Here is a 22,437-nt window from a genome sequence, read left to right on the forward strand (position 1 = left end):
CGCGGCCCGGGCGGGGAACTCCAGCTCCCGGTATGCCCTGCCCGCGGCGCCAGGCCTGCCGGGAGCTGTAGTCCGCCGCCCCGCCCACAGGTGCGCAGGCGCAGTGTGCTCCCCGCCTGGGCCGTCGTCGGCCGTTGCCCTCCTGCAGGAGCCCGCGACGGTTGGTCTCGCGCCGCGGCCGTTGTGGGGCCGCCTCGCCCCGCCCCGTCCCCAGGCCGGCGGGTACCGAAGGGGTGAGAGCCGCGGGGGGCGGGGCCGAGGGGACAGACGCCGCCCCGCGCCGCCGGTGGAGCGGGGCCGCCTCCTGTCGGCGCCCCGGCCCGCCGGGTACCGGCTTCTCTCGGGAGCGGTCAGGGTCTCGCGCGGGGAGGGGTGGGCGGGCCGCCCGCTGCGCCTGCGCACGGCGGGGCCGGCGTGTGGGAGCGAGGCCAGGCGCGGGCCGTCGCTGTCCCCGTTCCCCGCGGGGTGCGGAGCTGGGCGGGGGCGCGCTGCGTGAGAAGTGCCCCTCGATACCCATGAGAAACCGGTCGTCATCAGGGGTGGGACTGGGAAACAGTGGGTTCTCTTTCACGTGAACGCCTTCGAAGCCCGCAGCCATTCCCAACACCCCCGCGGTTCCCTTCTTAAGAGGAACTGCAGCGAGGTGCTCTTCGGCCGGAATGAGGCATTGTGGGTTTAGGTGAGGGCAACGGGGTCAAACCAAGAGGAAAGCAGCTCTCTGCCCGGTTCTGGGTGATGCTTTGTCTTGTTGATACAAATCGAAGTGGAAGCCTTCTGCTTGCAGGTCCTTTGAGTTTTGCCTCATCGTGCTTGGAGTTGGGTTTGTTAAGCTTGAGAATCACGTCTGTTGTTAGTAAGGAGCGTAGACTCAGATTCTGGCCATTTACCCTGAAGGCACAACTATGTGCAGTCAAAGCCTGCGTGGGAAAGTAATCGCAGAAAAAAGCCTCTGAATACCAGGAAAACTAACACAAATATATTTACGAGGGTAAATGGAATAAATAAAAAGTTTTTTCAGGCCTGTGATTTTTATTTCTTTTCTTTTTTTTTTTTTTAAATTTTATTTTCCTCCAGGGAATTGCTTTAGGGAACATGGAGCAGTGAGCTCCCTGCAGTTCCTTGAGTTTCTCATCTATCTGATTTTGACATGATCAAACGTTTGGTGGAAGATGTGCGAGCCAGGCTGCGTTCTGGAGTGACTATCAACTCTCTGGGGCAGTGTGTTGAGGAGCTCATCCTCAATAGCATCGATGCCAAAGCAACATGTGTAGCTATCAGGGTGGATTTGGAAGCTTTTAAGATCCAGGTGGTGGACAACGGCTCTGGGATGGGGAGAGAGGACTTAAATGCAATGGGAAAGCGGTACTTCACCAGCAAGTGCAGCTCGGTGGGAGACTTGGAGAACCTGACGTTCTACGGCTTTAGAGGGGAGGCTGTGGCAAGCATAGCCAACATGGCCAGTGTGGTGGAAGTTTCATCTAAGACCAGCAGGACAGCAAAAACATTTGTGAAACTATTTCACAATGGGCAAGCACTGGAAGTCTGTGAAGCTGAATTGAGCAGACCAAGTGGTGGAACTACAGTCACCGTGTGTAATCTGTTCCATCAATTACCGGTGAGGAGAAAGTGTATGGATCCTGTGCTGGAATTTGAGAGGGTGAGACAGAAAGTAGAGGCTATTTCACTGATGCATCCCTCTGTTTCACTTTCTTTAAGGAATGACATTTCATGTTCTATGGTGCTTCAGCTCCCTAAGACAAGAGATGTGTACTCTCGGTTTTGTCAAATTTATGGACTGGGCAGATCGCAAAAGTTACGAGAAATAAATCATAAGTCTGGGGGATTTGAGCTGAGCGGTTATATCAGTACTGAAGGACATTACAACAAGAATATGCAGTTCTTGTATGTGAATAGAAGGCTTGTTTTAAAGACAAGACTACATAAACTAATTGATTTTTTATTAAGAAAAGAAAGTGCCATTTGCAAGGCAAAAAGTGGTGCTGCGAGCAGACAGGCTGGTTCAAGTCCTGGTCGCCATCGTTGTGGCCCAGAGTTGTACGGGATCTTTATTCTCAATGTGGCCTGTGCGTACAGTGACTATGAAGTGTGTCTGGAACCTGCAAAAACTCTAGTTGAGTTCCAGAACTGGGATGTTCTTCTAACTTGCATAGAGGAAGGAGTGAAAATGTTTTTGAAACGGGAACATTTATTTATTGAACCGTGCAATGAGGACATCAGAGAATTTAATGAAGATAATGACTTTTTTTTGTATAACGCTCCGGTTCTGAAGCCTGCAATCTCTGATGAGAAGAGCGTCCAAGACAGTTTTAAGAAAGTATGTGATGAAATTGCGGATTCCTATGTAGTGTGTAACCTGCAATCAAAAGATGTCAAAAGGAAATCCGTGACTGGGAAAAAATCTTCAGGTCTTACAGAGTCAAATAAAAACCTCCAGGAAATGGAAATCGCCCCAAAGCAGAAGATTGCTGAACCATCTGATCCATGTAGAAACAATAAAGCGGAGATTCCACTGCCCAGCAAAAATGACACAGCTCCTCATTTCATGATATCAAATATCTCAGAGCAGGAGCCAAAAGATGCTAACAGTTCCCAAAAAGTGTCTGATACTAATCTGAAACCTTCAGAAAATCTTCATTCCTCCTTCAGTGGAGGGGGCAGATCAGAAATAAGAAAAATAGAGGGTTGTGGTGACCTGCAGCATTGTGCAGAGAATTACATAAAAGATGTGGGAAGCCAACAAGGCAAAGTAGTGCAGAAAAGCAAGAGGATCCATATCTTAAATAATGATGTTACTCAATTGCTGTCTGAGAGAGAAGACCCTACTGAAGCAGCAATGGAACCTGAAACTGTCTCTGGAAGTTCGTTGATGAGACAGTGTAATGCAAGAAGAGGAGACAAGGAAACAGCTGAAGTGATAGATGATGCTGGAAGAGGGGCTGTTAGTTCAGTACCACTAAAATTGTACTCCACAGGCCTCCGAACACGTGTTACGCAAAGGGAGCCCCCACGTGAATGTGAACAAACAGAAGCAAATCTTGCATTAAACGTGCAGCGTGGACCTGGCCCCATCCATGCCAAGAATGTTTTTGGCCACAAAGTGAGTTTTTCAGTTCAGTCTTCAAATGCTAAGGATATTTCCAGTAATACAAGTAAAGACTATATGCCTCCTTACACCAGAGAAGGATGCGTGGCTGGTGGTAGTGAGTGGTTAGAGAACAAAACTTTGTCAAATCAGGAGAGTGAGGAGATAGCTATGCCCATTGCCACCAGTAAAAGACATTCTGAGACATCGAATGTTACAGAATTGCCGCTGGCAACTTCTTCAGGTATTCCTCACAATAAAGTTATAAAAAGCGCTAGAAGACAAATAGCTGTGCCAAGATCTCAGCCCTCTAAGAAGCTGAGCTTGTGCACGCAGCTGGGTTCGTTGGAAAAGTTCAGGAGATACTATGGGAAAGTCGAGTGTGTGCTACCAACACCATCGTCAGAGCGGAGCGAATTTGGTCTCCGGGGTTTTAATTCACGAGCTAATTGTGGCTTTTCAAAGAATGAGAATGACAATCGTGGTGACTTGAGCACTTGTGAAACTCCGACTGTGGAAGATACGGGTTCTAATAATATTAGCCAAGGTTTTGGCTCATTGGAAAAGACTTTATTCTGCAGTGGAGAAACTTCACAGGACAAGCGAGCTCTTTGTCGGAGTCCTTTCACGTTGTCTGATTACTCTCAGGTTAGTGAAAAAAATACAAGTTCTAAAAGGTCTCCAGGATCATTATCATCCAAACTGTCCAGAATGAAAAGTGACCGCAAAGAAGCAGAACAGCTTGGTGAACAATTCCAAACAGATTCAAGTAGAAAAGATGACTACTCTTTTGATCTTGAATCTTCAAATAATGTTTTTTTGTATAATGCATGTGAAACACATAAACCCTCAGTGGAAAAAAAGAGGGAATGTAATTGCAGCATTTCTAAGAGGGATGCATGCCAGCAATCAGACAGTATGAGAGCAGAGTCCCTGAAAAGTGCTGTCAGCCCATCATCACTCAGCAGCGTAGAAGGAGAATACACAGTCTGTTCAAGCAGTGTTTTGTCATTACCTGCTAAAAAGGATTGTACTAACAGCCTCTGTAAAGACAAAAGTTCGTTAGATGAGTCCTCGGAACAAAATTTGAAAGATACTGAGGTTCCCCCTATGATCTTCCCAAGTAACTGGGAATTCACTGCAGACAACACAGGCACAGGCGATCCCAGGAATGATTTGTATTGTTCTGACTGGTTGCAAGATTTTGATGTTTCGTCGGGTAAGACAATATACATCAATAGAACAACTGGACTGAGCACCTACGGCACTCCTCCTGCCGAAGGATTTCAAGCTGCCTGCATTCAAGATCTAACAACGATGGCTGTGAATGTTGTGTCAGAGAGTGGTAAGAGGGGTGGTGGTAGCTGCTGCGCAAGTGGGATGAGGAAAAAAGTTTGTGTTCTCTTAGGTGCACAAAATATCTTGCTGGCAGCATCTGATAGTTTATACTGAAATAGCCACTGCCTCACTTGTAGTAGCTGCATGGAAAGCGGGAAAGTGTTGGGAACTGTGGAGACAGGCAAACATTAACATTCAATATATTAAAAGATAATTTTTGATAAAACACTAAAAAGAAATGTCAGCAACTTGTCAGTTACCAGGCAGCTGCCCAGTTTTCACTGGGCATCATGACATTTGCTGTGATCAGTTATATATAGTTACTGTTGTGTATAAAGTAAGAAGCATCCTTCAAAGTAAGCGTGCCAGAAGAATATTGTGGGTTTTACCATTTTGTCCTAAAAGGTTGTGTTTCTAAGAATATGTTGTTACTGAGAACCCCATATTAAAATGATCTTTTCTCAACCTGCACACAAAATTTAAAACAACCCTTGGAAAATGAACAAAAGTCTCGCTCTTCGTTGAGAATGTGCAGTCTCCTTTCTGCAGATTTTGGAAGGCCATTCCTTCACACTTGGCTCTGTAGGAGGGGTTGTACAGTGTTGTTGGTGGTTTGATGGTGGAGCTTTTGCAGAGTTGACGGGACACTACATTGTATTGGTTTTTCAGGGCTGTGGTGTTCACGAGTCTTCGTTGATCTCTCTGTCAGGTTTGGCCTTCTGTGTCCTGATCTGGCTTGACAGAATAGTGTTGTTGATGATCTTCCCTTCCGTGGATATACTTGTGTTCAAAGTTGTTCAGCGTTCTGGCTATAGGCAGATTTTATGAGTGAAGATGCAGACATTCCACTTGCAGACTGTATTTTTTTACTGTCTACTTTGTTTTGAAAAAAGTAGTTTGTACTTCTTTCTATAGTTCTCCTGTGAAATATTTGTCTAATCAATCATGAAAGCCTCTGGTTTGTTCCATTTTTGTCTGTTACTTTATTCTTTATCACCAGTCATAAAAAACACTGGTGCAGTAGGTGTTTCGGTTGTGAAGCTATTCAGTTCAATCTCTAATAATTGATGCCGATAGTTCTTAATATTTATTGTGTTCCATTGAAGTAAATTTGTTACAAGGAGAAGAACATCTCTGGCTTTATTGGGTAAAACTACTTCCGAGAGCCAATGTACACTCCTTGACCAACACTTAGTTTCTGTGGTTTACCAGTTTCCGTTGCCCACAGTGCTGTTCAGTAGCCAGCCAAAGCGCTGAGATGTGGAGCTTGACCTTCTATCCAGAGGGTTTGGATAGCGCATTCATGTTTCTGAAGAGAGTACCTCATGTACCCTTACGCTTTCAGATGATCACAGAACGGTAGGGATTGGAAGGGACCTCTGGAGATCATCTAGTCCAACCCCCCTGCCAGAGCAGGTTAGCCTAGAGCAGGTGGCACAGGATGGCGTCCAGGCGGGTTTTGAGTATCTCCAGGGAAGGAGACTCCACAACCCCCCTGGGCAGCCTGTTCCAGGGCTCTGACACCCTCAATGTAAAGAAGTTTTTCCTCATGTCAAGGCAGAACTTCCTGCGCTCCAGTTTGTGCCTGTTGCCCCTTGTCTGGTCACTGGCCACCACTGAGAAGAACCTGGCCCCATCCTCTTGACGCCCGCTCCTTAGATATTTGTAAGCGCTGATAAGGTCCCCTCTCAGCCTTTTCTTCCTCAGGCTAAAGAGCCCCAGGTCTCTCAGCCTCTCCTCGTAGGAGAGATGCTCCAGCCCTCTCATCAGCTTTGTAGCCCTCTGCTGGACTCTCTCCAGTAGTTCCCCGTCCTTCTTGAACCGGGGGTCCCAGAACTGGACACAACACTCTGGATGTGGCCTCACCAGGGCAGAGTAGAGGGGGAGAATAACCTCCCTCGATCTGCTGGCCACACTCTTCTTAGTGCACCCCAGGATACCATTGGCCTTCTTGGCCACAAGGGCACGTTGCTGGCTCATGGCCGACTTGTCTGCCAGGACTCCCAGGTCCTTCTCCGCAGAGCTGCTCTCCAGCAGGTTGACCCACAGCCTGTACTGGTGCGTGGGGTTATTCCTCCCCAGGTGCAGGACCCTACACCTGCCCTTGTTGAACCTCATGAGGTTCCTCTCCGGCCGCTCTCCAGCCTGCCCAGGTCAATGATGTAGAGTCTGTAGTCTTTGAAGACGTGTATTGTGTTGCATCTTTTTACCTCCAACGGCATTGTTCTTTCTTAGCCTTACTGTTGGTGTTACTCTCCATCATCACTCTTTGTAACTCTCTCAGTAGTGTTATGCTTTGGTGAGATGTCTGCAGCAGCTTTTTTGCTTTTCTTACTTGAAGGTCAGACTTCCCAAACCTTCTCAAGGTGTTTGGACTGTGACTAGACCCTATAGATCTTAGATTTTCCAAGTTCAACAAACATGTTCTTTCACACATTTTTCAAGCAGAGGATATTCGGTCTTTTTAGCCGTAGGAATAAACATAACTGTTTCCTAACACAGCATTCATATCTCTTGATGTTGAGCCCTGTTTTGGACTGCTGTCACAACCCAGGAGTGGAATAATTTATTCACTTGCTATGTGTGCTTTCATTTTGCTTTTTAGGGTAGTGTCAGTAACCCCATGGGGTTGACTTAGAATTTCATAGCCCCACAATTTATTAAGAACAGCATCTCATAGACAAATTTAGGGAAATTATGCTTGTTGGTGACAGGTGGAAGGAGGTAAGAATAATCCATATCCTCTTTTCCATGGCAGCAGTGGACATCTGCCACAAGCCACGTGCTCAACAGAAATGCTCGATTTTGTAGGTTGGACCCAGGCAACTTTGTACTGATTAAACTCATTGCTATAGGAAAGTGTATCAAGCTTCATTTCACCATCAGAGGCTTTTTTGAAGAATCTAATGCTGTGCATTTGCAGTAGGTTAGCTTGGTCTTGTTATGCCAGCAGTTTGCGTTTCTTGTTACTTTTATTACATTATTGACCAATATGTCATTACACTAGCGTATTTTAATGACCTAATTGAGGCAAGTGAAAGTGAATACTCAAGTATGGTAATTGTATGTGGTTTGCATGTATAAAGTAGATACATTATTATCCTCAGCACTTTTTCTGATGTTACTTGTCAGAAAAATCATATTAATAGTATCTCTGCCAGCTCTGAGTTCTCACTGGCCTTTGGGCAAGAAAATTCTAGCTTTATGAACAATGTACATCCTGGACAAGGATTTTCCCTGCAACAAGAAGCAGGGAGATGACTCTTTGTTTATTACATGTATAAAATACTGGACTTCTGTTCATATAGGTGATAGATGCTTCTGTGAACTTGAGAGATAACATCTTTCCGTGACAATAACTATAAAAGTCCTGTCAAAGTCTGAATTAGGCAGCATTCTTCAATTTGCCAGAGTTTGCTTGACGTGAGAACCACGTCAGGCCATCTTGTCCTCTGTTCTGGGTTTTGTGACAGTGAGATGCTCAGCTACTCTCCCATGCTGGGCTGCCAGTTTGAATTCTTGAAAGGATTCTCGGTCCCCAGGGTAGGACCATCATTGTCCTTACTGGAATGGAGCCAACAGTCAGGAGTCTGCAGGCTGGCTTAGGATCTTGCAGAGCCTTTTCACACTGAGCTTATCAGCATGCAGCTGGTTTTCTTTGGCATTATCACTCTGCCACTTTTCCTGAATGCACACCCTTCATTTCTCAGTAGAAAGGAACTTTATTAATTCATTATTATTTCACAAAGAATAGAAATCTGAATTGTACCAAAGGAAGGGTGAAATGTTTACCACTGTGCTGGAAATCTAAGCCACTTTTCTTAATAGTCTCGATAACAGTGAAGGTTTGTAATATCATTAAATCATTTCTGGGTGGGTAGGAACATGTTGTTAGGCTAACTCTGATATCTCATGTGGTCTCACTGACTTGTGGTTTTCAGTTTTACAAGTTCCTGGTAACTGTGTTAAGTATTGATAGGAGCGGTGATAGACTGACAGTTTTGCCAGTCCTTAACAGAGGGAATTCAAGAGTGTTTTGGTATCTGACAGACTACGGTATGCCCCCTCTTTTTCTTTGGGGATAATACTTCTGATTGCACTAATTCTGGAAATAATTGTTACATGTTTAAAGCAGCAGCCAATTTTTAAGGACAGTCCTGTAGAAGCCGCAGTAATATTTTAAATATTTCCTGATGCAGGTGTGTCTGATAGTTCTCAGCTGTTTACATATGTGCTGTTATTTCTCGATGTTAGATTACAAAATCTGTGGGGTACTCTAATTTGTACAGGGCTAGGCACATGCTCATTTATGAGAATATAATGGTTGTATAGCTTTTTGTAATTTTGCATGCTGTTGAATCTGCAGCAGTAAATTTATATTGTGTTTAGGGATAAAGTTCAGGTGCCATCCCTTTAGAAGTGAGATTGTGCTACCCTTCCTTCCTAGACCTCAGAAAGAGAAGACTCTAGCAAGCCAGGATCTGAGAGGTAGGGTCAGCTTTCCAGGACACAGTGTTCTGTGGTAAAAACAAATCAAAGAATTCTCCCAGATGTCCCAACAGGAACCCAGAATGACTCAAGGTCTGTTAACAATGGGACCGTGTGAGTCATCTCAAGATCTAGAACTGGGAAAAAAACCCTTTTAGGGTTGAAGGCAGGTTAGGGGATACTTATTTACAGGATGAAATACCCAGTTCTTTGTTGAATTATGTCAGTACTTTAAAGAATAATTACCTACTCCCTTCTTTGTTCTCGTTCCAACCTTGGAATGTGAAAAATAGGTTCAATCCTCACCATTTTTTTTTTGCGGTGGAAAGGATGAAATCATCTTTTTGGTATGTGGCTTTGTCCAGAGGGGGTGGGTAGCTAAACAGGTCTTTCTTTCCCTCCCCCGCTGCCCTCCCCCTGCCCCCCGCCCCCCCCCCCCCCCCCCAACATTTCCAGGGCCTGTTGAATTGTGTTGCAGAATGTTTAGGAGTCAGAAAGCTGCACAGTGTCCTTGCTAGTTAAAGCAGACAATAGAGAAGCCAAATCTCATGTTCCATATTTATTTCTACATTCTCCCCTTTTTATGATAGAAGAAAATACGATAATACTTGTGTGAGGCAGAGGTACCCAATGCGCCGTCTGCTGACGGGTGGTGGTAGTCCCTGTATTATCTGTGTGTTCTTTCCTAGATGCTGAAGGGGAGTCTCTCCAGTCATTGCTTTCAGAATGGGATAATCCTGTTTTTGTTCCCTGCCCAGAGGTAAGCATTATCTCGCATTTCACGCTAAAATAGAAGTCCGTTTAGCCTTCTGTTATTTTCTGACATGAGGACCAAATTGTAAATTTTGTAACAGTTGCACATAAGTTATTCAGCAATATATTAGACTATAGACTTGGCAGTTATGTGTTTTTATAGACTGTTTATGTGTATGACCGTCGTTGTGGATTTATTCAAAGTCAGAGAAGCAGGTATCAGGCTAATCTTTTGCCTTACGTCATTTCAAAAGCAAAACATTATTGTAAGCTGTCTTTCCCTCTACAGAGACAGTCACTTTAGAATTAAAAGTTAAAGGATGGCAAAAATTGTAATACAGTGTCTGTCCTCTTTATGGACAGAGTTAAAATAACCCAGCTTTCTTCTCTGGGATGCAATGGGTCTTAAAAGTGTATTTTACTATACTTGTTTTTGTAGCCTGGCAGGATTATAGCATGTGAGAGGGAAACAATGTTGGAGCTTTTAGAAAAACTTCCTTTGTTGTCATGAGGTAGCATTATCTTTAATCATCACGTTGGGTGTGTGTAAACATATGTATGTAACCATTTCCACCTGCAAACAATAGAGACGGAGTAGCAAACCACCTGCTGGTGAGTTTCTGAAAAGGAACAGTTCTGTTCTGTTGCAGTGACGCGCACTCTGACTCATTTCAGGGTAATACATCTTTTGTCGTGCAATCCACTGAGAGCTCCCGTAGGCTGGTAATTAACTTCAGGTTTTCTGATAGGTGCTTGAAATCAAGTGAACACATTGAAGTTAGCAGGTTAATAGCCAGGTGGGAAAGCATTTGAGGATGGAAGCAAAGGGATTGTTGGACAGTATCTTTAGCTAGGGCTAGCCTTGTGTAGAAAGCTTCGTCAAAATATGGAGTTATTTCCAGTTTTTCTTGAAGCTGGTTTGTTGGGGTATTTTGTGTGTGTTTGGGGTTTTTGCTATATCCTTTATAATCTGCTGTTGTGATCTGTAATTCTGTTTTTACAGATTGCTGTTGATGTGACCAGCAGTCAGGCTGACAATCTGGCTGTGAAAATTCACAATATCTTGTATCCTTATCGTTTCACCAAAGACATGGTACATTCGATGCAGGTACAATACGATCTGTTACTAGTTTTCACCCCCAAATTCCCACTCAGCCTATGGGATTTGCTGATGTTTCTGCCTGGGGGGAAAGAGGTACCCAGAGAAATAATTCATATCCCTAATTTTCACAGGCACAAACAGAATTCTTGGTTGCTGTGTGATACTGGCAGACACGTATGTCATGCCAGATCTGAGTGTCATCTCATGGTTAATCAGCTATCTGAAAGGGACTCTAAAATTCCTTGACTCAAATCAAGAGGCAGCACTGCTACTGCTACTTAGAAACACTGTTAACTAAACGATATTTCAGTAGGAGTTCTTTATATTTATTGTAGGCATTTGCTTAGTTCGCAGTCCTCTGAAATCTGTGTCCTGAATCTTAACGTTTTGTTAAAAAGAAATGTAATTCTTCAGCAGAGTGGTTTCAAAAGTAAATCCCAGATTTTGTGGAAAGACTTGAAGTTTTAATTTAAGATTTATGTCTGCTCTGAAAAGCGATTCTTAGAAATGGCATCACAGCATCACATTTAAGTGGTTTAGTGCTTCTTTATCAAATGTTTTGAATGTTAGCTTAAAAGCGAATGTAAATGTTTGGCTTCAACTTACGTTCTTTGATGGTTTGCCTGGATAGAAATGCCAAAGTGGATTCTCTCCCCCTCTCGCATCCCAGTGACAGAAGCTTACAGGCCCAGTTAGCATTTTCCTCATGCAGTCAGGTTGCTGACTTTGAGGTTGCAGCTTCTGACTGTATGGGGCATGGTAATGTTGATCTCCAGGGGGGACAAGGATCCAAGTGATTCTGTTGCTTGTGTTGTGTGTGCAAGAATAACAGGAGTAAATAAAGTTATTACAGTAAACAGATTATGTTTTAAAGAGACAGGAGAGGAAAGCTGGGAAATGGAAGGTACCATTTTTCTGTTCACTCCTCATAGTAAGAACCGTTCTTTAGAACTTACTTAGTGGTTCTGTGATTAACTTTACCTGCGTAATGTTCTCCTCTTTGTGTGTTTTTAAGAAGGTAAAGCTAGAAGAAATTATCACTTCCCATCTCTGAAGAAGCTGAATACTGCCTTTAGTAGTCTATAGCAATTTTGAGAATCTGTGTAGAAAAGACCAAAAGCACAAAATGCTGCATCATGCCACAGGAAAAGAATAGAAAGAATCATTAATGTCTTGCATCCTTGCAAAGAAATAAGGTCATCTATTCATTTTCACCTAGGAGGTGAACAATGCACGTGTTGTGAAACAGAGAATTCAGAGTGAGCTCTATCTATGTGACTTGGGTAGAAATTCCTCCCTAACACCATATCGGCTGGTTTAAGTCTAACAATAAGGTGCTGAAAGCATTATGCATCCCTGCTCAGTATTCCCGGTAGCTCTGGTTGATTTCTGATGCTTGAGGTGAGAGTGGAATCAAGTCACAGAGGCAAATTCTACATCAGAAAATGAGAGGGGAAAAAAATGCTTCCTGCCTCCTACAGATGATCAGCCCAAGTCCTTAAACATAGGGCAGGTTAAAAAAAGTTGTTTATATTCTCTTTTGGTGATATTAGTAAATCAAATACTCAGCGTCACTGTGCACAGCTTTAATTCCCAACTCAAGGAGGCTTCTACATGAGCATTTAATCTGTTCTGTGTATTTCCAGCTCCACCTTAGAACAATGAATGCTCTTGCCTTTATGACTCTCTTTGAAAACATTGATCCAGAATTATTTTCTTGGATATTTTGAAACTTTCTCTTAGTTCCAGACTAAACTGTTTCATGACCAATTTCTGGTCATTTGACCTTCTGCCAGTATTGTCTTTTAGCTTAAATAATTGCCGCCTTTTCCGTATTTAGCCCCTCGCTGTATTTATCAAGAATAATTGTAAACTGTCTCAGTTTTGCTAGGCCACATTCTTTAAGCCTTTAGGATCAGAAAAGTTGTGGTTTCCACTTCCCTAATCATCCTGCTAGCAATTTGTTGTGCCTGATCCACTTAGATTGTTGTCTTCTTTTGTTTACTTTCATTTTAATAATAGTTTTACCACTGGATAATGATTTTTCTGAGTATCTTACAGGTTCTTCAGCAAGTGGACAATAAATTTATCGCTTGTTTAATCAACACTAGGAACGAAATGGATGAAAAGGCAGGTAAGAGTGGTTATTAACATGAAGTTGGGGTGGCTGTCAAGTGCAGTTAGACTGCAGAGTGAACACTGTCCTGTTTGTATTCTCTTCTTGCCTTAGGATGATATTGTGAGTAGAGGAAAATGTTAGTCTTCACTTGAAATTTCCTGGATCTTCTTTATCTTTATTTTGGACATTGTTGAATGTTCCTACTGCCTTCAGATTAGTGTGATAAAAATAGATTGTACTCACATTACTAACATCTTTCAGACTCTGTTCACAGTGTCTGGACGTACTCATTGTTGAAGCTTGCTGAAGCTGTACAAAAAAGGCATTCAAAAGCAGTAGTTTTTGTAACATTTTAAAGACTATTAAACACAACAGTTTGCGGGTGACCTCAGCTCTCATTCTGAAGTTAGATGAAGATGTCAATAGACAAGAGTATCTGACTCAATCTAATTACCTTAATTTAAATGGCAGTTTGGATTTCTGTTCTGTAGTGACTTTATGTTCTGCCAACACAGCCTCCTCCTCACTTTATTTCTGTAAAACTGCCTGATAGTTATCGTCTAAATGTGGCCTCTAGGGAGTGGCCATTCTTCCCAGCCTGTGCAGTTGTCTGGTACAAAGTTGACTATTTCTCATCTGTTATGGTACATTTTTAGATGGAAACCTCTTGATTTTGGTGGATCAACATGCAGCTCATGAACGGATCCGCTTGGAGCAGCTTATTGCAGGTGAGGATTCAGATGGTCTTAGGAAAAAAGATAATCAGTGCACAGAAAAGTGCAAACGAGCTGGCTGGGATTTATGGAACCAATAGGATATTCATTTGTCATCTTTATCCTGATCCCTAGGAGAGTGCAGACCTTCAGTGTCTGTAGCAGTCATAGTATTGTCCCCTGAAAATGGTTACAGTGTTTCCAAAAATAGGAGATATACTCCCTACCCACAGAACTATCAAACTAAAATAGTCCTGACATAATGAAAGAGCAGGAAGACTGATAGGAAAAACAATGAAGAGGAAATAGAACAACATCAATAAGATTGTGTGGCTATGCTGTGAAAAATAAGACATGGGATGCAGAGTAAAGAACATAGTTTGTTTGGTTCCTTTTTAGCTGAATACTGTGCTTAAAGCCTAAAATTTCCACATTCTGAAACTGTTTGCAAAGGGATAATAGTCTTCTCTGTAAACTCATTAGCCATTGGGTTTCAGCGTTAAAAAGCACAATACCTATCTGTCAAGTACTTAAAAATCATTGACCTTCTCTTCCATCAACAAATACTGTGCAGTTCCTGCAAGGAGGGTTCCAGGAACTCTGCTCCTTTTGGTCAGGTACTGAAGAAAGTCAAAGACTGAAGGGAGAAATGCTTAATATTTTAGTGCCATTTATATTAGACTTTTCTGTGGAAAAATTGCTGTCTGTGAGTTGGACTAAATATATCCATAGTTTTTTTGCTATTTAGGGTGACTCTTTTTCAGAACTGGTGGGAAAAAACAAAGTGGCATTAAGCAGCCCTTCCCCAGAGACTAGGTGTCTGGTTTGTGGCATTCCCAGTCCTCCACAAGTTTCAGGAGAAGGCATTCTGTGGTCTCTTTTTAATCCAGAGGATTACACGCCAAACCATAGGGTCATTAAGGGTAATGCCTGCGTAAATATTCTGAGAGAGGATACTTCTGAATGATTCATTCACAGATTCCTATGATAAGGAAGCTGCAGCATGTGGCAAGAAGAAATTACTGTCCTCCTCCATCTCTCCCCCTTTGGAGATTGAAGTTACAGAAGAACAAAGAAGATTTCTACGGTTAGTAACGGCCAATAGCTCTAAACTTTTGGGGACAGCTCTGTTGACCAGGAAGAGCTCTGTATAGTGCTGGGTTACTGTAAAGCTCAGCAAAGAAGCTGTTGATCCTTTCCAGAGGTGAGACCAGTTGGCTATGTCTGTGCTGAGGAAAACAGGTGTGCTTCTCAGGCACTTCCTTACATCTCAGGACAAAACCTGTGGTTGCCATCTCTGTGTCTCTGCAACGTGCTCTGTTTTCCCTTGGGAAGTAAAACCTTCATGTGTGGGCCAGGAGAGTGCCCTGGCAGTCTCCAACAGATCCTGCTGTCTAAGGCTTAGGACTTGGGAGTGCACACTGGAGTGCCCATAGCGTTGAACTAGTCCCCGATGTAACAGGCACTGTTTGAGAAGAACAGGATGGGACATGGAAAGTTTGTATTGTGAATCCTTCAAAAATGCATTCCTTAATCCTAGGTGCCTGCCAAGAGTAACTAATGAACACTGTTTCCCAAATGTTTCAGAATGGTGGCCTAGCTACTATTAGGATATTTAACTTTTGGACTGTGAGAATTTAGATCAGATTTGTTGCTGGACTATTGCAGACCTATTGGACACTAATCAAACTTTTTTCCCCAAACTCCCTGTCTGGCACCTGCCACATGTGTTTGTGGAGTTTTTTCCCTGCATTGTTCTTAATTTTCGGGTGAAGTTCTATCTTAACATTCACAGGACTACCTCATTATTCTCGAACTGCCCTTTTTTTGTGATGCTTGTGTCAAACTTGACAGCTTTTAAATCACTCCTTGTTAAGATTGTTGCCTATTATAAGGATACACTTGTTGGGTGTAAAGCTGTTTTTGGGTGTATTCCAATCATAACTGTATCACTGCTGTATCCGTTTGGTAACTCTTGTGTGTGACAATGGCCAATACCAGAAATTCCAAAGGAAAATAAAGCACTGTTAGGTTCCACCTGCCTTAGGGAAAAATGCGAGAACGTAACCATTGCTGTTCATAGTTCAGTGATATTTGGATGCCTTTGTTGTTCCCACCTCTTAATGATGTTCTTGCTAACATCACAGTATCTGTAATGCCTCTTGTTCAACTTTGAATTATTTTTGCACTCATCTTGGAATGTCTTCCATTTCTGATATATCTCCTTTTGGGACTGGACGGCGAAAATTGAACACAGTATACCAAGTGAGAGTATCCCATTGACTTGTACAGTAGCTTTGCAGTTGTGCCCATATTTTCTGTCTGTTATAGCCACACCTGATATTTTGTCTGCTTTTTGACTACTGCTGCTTGCATGAACTGCTTGTTTATGGAATTGTCATGATAGTGAAACAGAGAGTTGTGGGTGTTTTTTTTTTTTTTAATATTTGCTATTTATGTAGAAGCCAGCAAAATGTACAGGTAGATCAAATTATTCCTCATAATTTGCATTTATTTGTCTTTAGGAGCAGTGAATTCAGTTTTTCTGTCCATTTTTTGTGATACCTTTTTCATTCATCCCGCTGATTTCATTCATCATTTTTCTACTTGTTTTAAATTCTAATTGAGTTCAACATTGTATTTAGTCTCAGCTAACCTAAATAATTTTGTGTTTTATACAAATTTGCCTGCTTAACCACGCCCCTTCTTTTCCACATCATTAATAAACAATTCCGAAGATAGAGATCAGGACTCATGTCATGTTAAACACTGACCATCTGTTGCCAGGGTACCTTTTTTCTGCAGACTCCAAATCATGACAAATGTTACTTTTCTATCCATGACAACATTTTCTATTTGCATTTCTAGCCACTTTTAAGAGGCAGCATCAAAGGCTTTTTGAAAGACCAAATAAATTCTGTAAACTACTTTTCTTCATCAGCTAAATCACAAACATACTACAAAAATAAGTAAGAAAAAGTAAATCAGGGAAGCATGGTTTTCTTTTAAGGACACTGGTTAAATTATTCAGCATAGTGAGATGCCAGTTGTGATTTTCAGTTATCACTTAAGATAATTGATTTAAGAAGCTTACTGGTGCTGGCTTACTGGTGCTTTTATTGTGTTGCTCTTTTTCAGTACTTATTGGGAGTTCATCTCTCTACAATTACTCTGTGAGATTTTCCTCAAAAGTTACGAATTGAAAGTACTGTGTAAAAATGTCAGTTCTGTTGTTGCTATTGCTGGCAGAGTATGACTGTATGCTGTGGTAAAGTTTGATGTAATGAAATGAATTCACTTCCCTAAAAGACCTTTCTCTTCAGCTATGCTTGTGTTTAATGGTTCAGCTGGACCTCTGGTTCACCTGCAGCTTTGATTCTGTTGTTTGTCTGCTAAGCATTGTAGTAATGCATTGTTCTGTTGACTCTCTTGAACTTCCCTTTTTTTTTTTTTTTTCTCCTTTAAAATAGCTGCTTGGATTCTGTCATTTCACCCCTTTTCTATCTTTCTCTGCTCTTGATGAAGGCTATACGTGTCTTATTTTTTGGGGTAGAATTACACAAGTCATCTCCATATGGATGCTAATAACTGTATTATTTTTGTGACTGATTTTAGATTAGCTTCTTTTTTGTTCAAAGAATCTCTCTTCTAAAATGACCTTTACCACCTTTGTTTTAAGTGAATATTCCCTAGGTTAATAAGATAAACTATATATTGTTGCAGTTGTTTTCATTTTGAAGACAAGTTCTCATCTGACTGTGAAGTCCCATTTTTGTGTGTATTTTTCTACCCACAGGGTGACATATGTCAGATTAACTAGAGGTGGTTCTTTCCCGGGTTCTCTTTGCTTAATGGGATATAAAGTTCATTGAACCAGCATAAATTTCTTACAGTATTTTTTTTCCATTATAAGTATTTGCTATTACGTGTCAATTGAAATCATAAATTTTAGGTTAGACTTAAAGGAGTCTTTATGGTGGGTAATTTTAATATTTGGAGTGTTTGTGTGTTGAACCAGACACCTCGTGCGTCTTTAGAAAAGATAGATTTATAAATTTAGACATAAAACTTCTCCCCATGCAATACAGGAACTCTTAGATCTTGTGGTTGTGGAACATGAAATGTGCACGGTTGATTGGAGTGAAGAAATGTGGCTGAATGTAGGCTGAAAAGGCAAAATTACTTGGAATCTCATGATGCACGGATTTTGAGGCCGGAAACTGTTCCAGGAAGAAACATACATGGAAACTACATAAATATTTACATATGCTGTGGAGATGCAGCTACTGTGGTTGATGTCTTATTTCTGGTATTTTTTTTCCTCAGATGCTGCTACAAAAATTTGGAGGACTTGGGTCTTGAATTGTCATTTCCTGAGACCAACAGCTCCTTGATTCTAGTGAGGAAAGTGCCACTGTGTTTTATAGAGAGAGAAGCCAATGAATTACGACGGAAAAGACAACCTGTCACTAGAAGCATTGTGGAGGTCAGCTGTGGCTTTGGGTGAAATTGTGATGGTCTTGTTCTGTGTTAATGGCCCAGGGTATTACACTATCTCTGTTAGGAGGGAGACAACAAAGTCCCTTGGCAAATGTGGGCACCATCCCTTTTACTGGCTAAATAGTCCCACAGCTGAAATCCCTGAACTGTAACAGAAATGATAGGAGACTGTTTCAGACTTGGAGTAGTGGAGAAGCTAAGAAAAATAGTATCTAGTGCAGATGTTTCAACAGTTTACTGCTCATGAATGCTTGAATGAACAGTAAAATGATTACTTCTGCTGATACAGAAATATTATTAGGATTTAAAGTTGTTTTCATTAAAGCCCTACATGGGCAGTACAGCTTTCTAAAAGCTGCTGTTCCAGATATTCTGCAGTTTGAGGAAGAAACTGCTGAACTGATTACTTGCAGTTTCCATTGTAAACAATTCTCCACAATCATAACTGCTTCAATGACTCCTTAAAAATTGTTTCTGGAGTACCTCATTCAGCCACTAGGCTGAGCCATTGTGAATCAGTCTAGTCTTGCCATACAGCTCTTTTGATATGAAAAGAAGAAACAGAGATGATTCTTCTGATTAAATTTTCTTTTCCAACCTTGCTATAATCGGGAAGAACTCAAAATGGACTCTCCTGGTGTGATTTGGGAGCCAAAAGCACTAAAAGTGGTGAGGAGGGGATCAGGTCTGTGCCTCACAAGCACTCGTCCATAGTGCCTTGACACATCAAGATCTCCTGAACGTTTTGGCAGAGCTATTCTGCAGTCCTTTTTAATTAGGACTGGTGGCATCATTCGTGATTGATTATGAATTCATTGCATTTTAGACATCAGAAATGAAATATACAGGGACTATTATCCAAAGAAGAAAGGGCATTTGTTGCACTCTGATGTGTAAGAGTTCCGTTATACCCATTCTACAGATAGGAAACCGGTGCAGAGGGAAACCATGTGATTAGTCTAAAGTCTGATAAGATACTTGTGAGAGTCAGGACTTGCACCTAGATCTTTCACACTGTGGTCAGTGGACTAGCAACAGCATCATTTTTCCTGGTTCTGGCAGTTACACAGTGAATTATACATAGATGTGGACAAAGCAGGGTATGGGCAATGAAACGGAGAAATAGCAACTGATGATTTTTACTTTTTTCTTTCCAGGAGCTTATTCAAGAACAAGTTGAGGTGAGTTGCTATCTGTTTCTAATGTTGACTGTGATAATGCAAAGCTTACTGCATGAACCAAAGGGAGTGTGTTAAGCCTCAAGTGAGACAGGTGAACTAGATAATTCACTAGCTTTTCCTTATTTTTAGTTTCCTTTGTGTTACAAGTTCTTCCTTTTTCTCATATTAAATGGAATGTAAGATGATGTTCCCTTACTACTTTTAGCTAGTGCAGACCACAGGAGGAAGAGCACGAGGGACACTGCCTCTGACGTGTCTGAAGGTGTTAGCTTCCCAGGCCTGTCATGGTAGGGAAACTGTACTTCTCTTTTCTTTCATTTTTTTTTTAAAACCTTTCTGTCTCTACGCAACTTCCTCCCTGGGTCAGTGGTTTCAGAATGTGTTTGCAGCAATTCCAGAATTACAGACTGTGTTTCATAGGGATGAGGAGATAATGATTTTTTTATGGACAGCACTGTGAGGGACAAGCAACCACGACTCTGATTTATTAATGTATGGGCCTAATGTACTTTTCAACCCTCACATGAAACACAGATAGAATTCTGAGATGCACTCATCTGCCTGAGCTCTAAGCCATTCAAATAACAGCTCTGTGAAGGGGCAAGGGGAGGTGCTGGAATCTGCTCAACAGCAAGCAGGAAAGACTTAGACACTCTTCCCAAAAAGCATTTTTTATTTCATCTAAGTATCAAAAGTGCTAGTTTAAGTGTGCCTGTGACCTGTCAAGTATTTTTGGAAGGAATGCAGCAAGAATTTACATGTTCTAAGGGACTATGGCTTTCCAGCATCTGGAAACAAGCAGACCTTACAGGTGTAGACCACAGTAGCTCTAGCCTCTTGTGGCAGTTCCTGTGCCATTTACAGTATTAACAAGATTACGCTGAAGGGGCAAACATGAACCACAAGCATCCATTTTCACAGTGTCACTGCATTCTACAAATGGCAGACCATATGTAATTTTTTTGTATCTAAAAAAAGTCCCACAGTTGAAAGGGAAATTGCATCTGTGAAGGCTAAAGATTGCAAACACCGCTGAAATGACTCCCTAATGTTCTGCTTGGATTTCCTCTGGATGCTATTAAGTGCTCACTTGCGAGAAAGGACTTAGTGGCAGGGCTGGCATTTGGTCTTGGAATTGATGCCTGTCAGTGGCAGGCACGTAGAACTGATAAAAGCCTATGGAACTGATGCTAGCTGTTGTCTTGGTTTAATACTTTCTGATTTATGAACTGGCTGTGTCTTCAGCCATCGCACACACACATATTAAAAAAACCCCAAACAACCACAAACCAGCCCATTTACCTCTTGCAATGTCATCTGAAAAGCCCCAAACTAATAATCTTTCCATCCGTCAGACTTTGGTTAGGTGAAAGCTTAGGCCACGGAAGGCTGATCCTTAGGCAGCAGGGTGGTTAATTGAGCTAAGCCCTAAGTCTGCCGTACCACAGCCTTTGGGCTGCCTTTGCAGCCTCCCAGCTAAGCTTTGGGAGCTGCCTTGTTTTCTGTGAAAACCAAAGCTGTGGAGGGAGGCCTGCTGGGTGCTTTTTGTCTTTGGCAGCACGTGCAAATATTTGTATCTTTTTTTCAGGAGCTATTAAGTTTAATGAGTGGTTGACTTTGGAGGAGAGCTGCAGGCTCATTGAAGCTTTGTCATCTTGCCAGCTGCCCTTCCAGTGTGCTCATGGAAGACCTTCCATGATGCCTCTTGCAGACATAGACCACCTACAGCAGGAAAAGCAGGTACTGTGTGGGAGACAGATATGCATCTGACAATCCCCACTCTGGATTATCAGAGGTATGTCATGTAGGTATTTGTTAGAACCAGAATGGACCAATTCAAAACCACCACCACTGGCTGTATCTTACTTGAAGTTTTACATAGCTGTTACCAATAAAATAAAACTTTAGAATGTTAAACCTCTGTCCTGCAAACACTTTAGCAAGGGTCTTATCATCTTCCTTTTGAATGGTCACGTTGACTTGCATCGGGTCCACTAGTCCTTAAAAGTTAAGGATACATTTAAAGTGTTTGCAGCTTTTAAGTGTAAAACTTGGAAAATGTGTAAATTCTGATATTCTACTAGCGACAAAGATGCAAATTAAACAAACATGTAGTTCCCCAAAGTTTAAGATGCTATAAAATGGGGAAAAAAAGGCAAAGAAATAGCAACATTTAAGTTAAAAAAAATAATCATTACTCCTTCCCTTTTGCTATTACTGTGCTATATTAAGTTATGAAATTGGATTCTGTTTAAAGTCAGGTGGGACTTTGAATTAGATATTAAAAAAAACTTGGGAATGCCTGTACTAGGGGAAAGAGCATGGAGTCATTGAAGTTCATTTACTTAGTTATGATTTAGTGCTTAATTTTTCTCCCTCCAGCCTAAACCTAACTTGGCTAGACTGCGGAAGATGGTGCGAGCATGGCACTTATTTGGAAAGAAAAGACCCTAATCAAAAAAAGTTAAGGCTGCAAGCTGCAACCACTAGAAGTGTTGGTGTGATCCACATCCCCCTGTTGTTAGACAATACCCCGTGTGGCGCCAAGCTTCTGAGCCAGTGCGGTCACCAAAGTTCTGCTCAGAGTACTGACCTAAGAAGCAGAGAGCAGCCAGGAGAACGTGGCAGGAGGAGCCCACCCTTGTAGCCTGGGGAAGTGTCTTCAACGTTAAGGAATTACATTGTAAGCCTGGGCCTTATGTCAGTGCTTGACTATCGGAGGCAAGAAGTTGTAGCCACTCGCAGTTACTAAAGTGCTTTTTGTTTGTAAGCACAGCATGATTCTGCATAATAGAGAGACTTTTAATTAATGTATTTTATAGTGCTTTGAAAATGAGGAGGTATTTATTAATAAAGTTTACATTAAACTCTTTCCTTGGGCTCATGGCACTGGTTGGAATGAAGACCGACCGGCTTCTTCGTATATATAGGCCAACTTAGGATCAAAACCCACTTGGCAATGAATGACACACCCAGCTATTTTCCCCAGCTCCCTGCAGATTGCATCCTTGAGTGAGCGGTTTCTAAATCCTAGCATAGCCCCATGTTCTCAGGGTACAGACATTACACCCCCACAGAAATAACTAAATAGCCCATGGCATTTTTTACAATAGGCAGACTTTTTTACAGGTTCTGTTTCT

General features: G+C 42.0%; 1 protein-coding gene across 2 annotated transcripts; it reads left to right on the plus strand.

Annotated features, from left to right (window-relative positions):
* The first annotated feature begins 1,147 nt into the window (after positions 1–1,147).
* Positions 1,148–22,168, plus strand: MLH3 (mutL homolog 3). Of its 2 annotated transcripts, none has more exons than XM_086462737.1 (11): positions 1,148–4,457; positions 9,628–9,689; positions 10,686–10,790; positions 12,846–12,927; positions 13,560–13,631; positions 14,595–14,703; positions 17,943–18,102; positions 19,274–19,297; positions 19,503–19,584; positions 20,886–21,037; positions 21,680–22,168. In XM_086462737.1, exons 1-11 carry the CDS (start codon positions 1,148–1,150, stop codon positions 21,749–21,751), a joined length of 4,230 nt encoding a protein of 1,409 aa, XP_086318863.1. In that variant the 3' UTR covers positions 21,752–22,168. The 2 variants fall into 2 exon arrangements, with proteins under 2 accessions (XP_086318863.1, XP_086318862.1); XM_086462736.1 differs by having other exon boundaries at positions 1,148–4,448; positions 9,619–9,689; positions 12,846–12,918.
* The last annotated feature ends 269 nt before the right edge of the window (positions 22,169–22,437 follow it).

This window comes from Leptosomus discolor, chromosome 3, assembly GCF_034619465.1.
Source record: "Leptosomus discolor isolate bLepDis1 chromosome 3, bLepDis1.hap2, whole genome shotgun sequence".
NCBI classification, from domain to species: domain Eukaryota; kingdom Metazoa; phylum Chordata; class Aves; order Leptosomiformes; family Leptosomidae; genus Leptosomus; species Leptosomus discolor.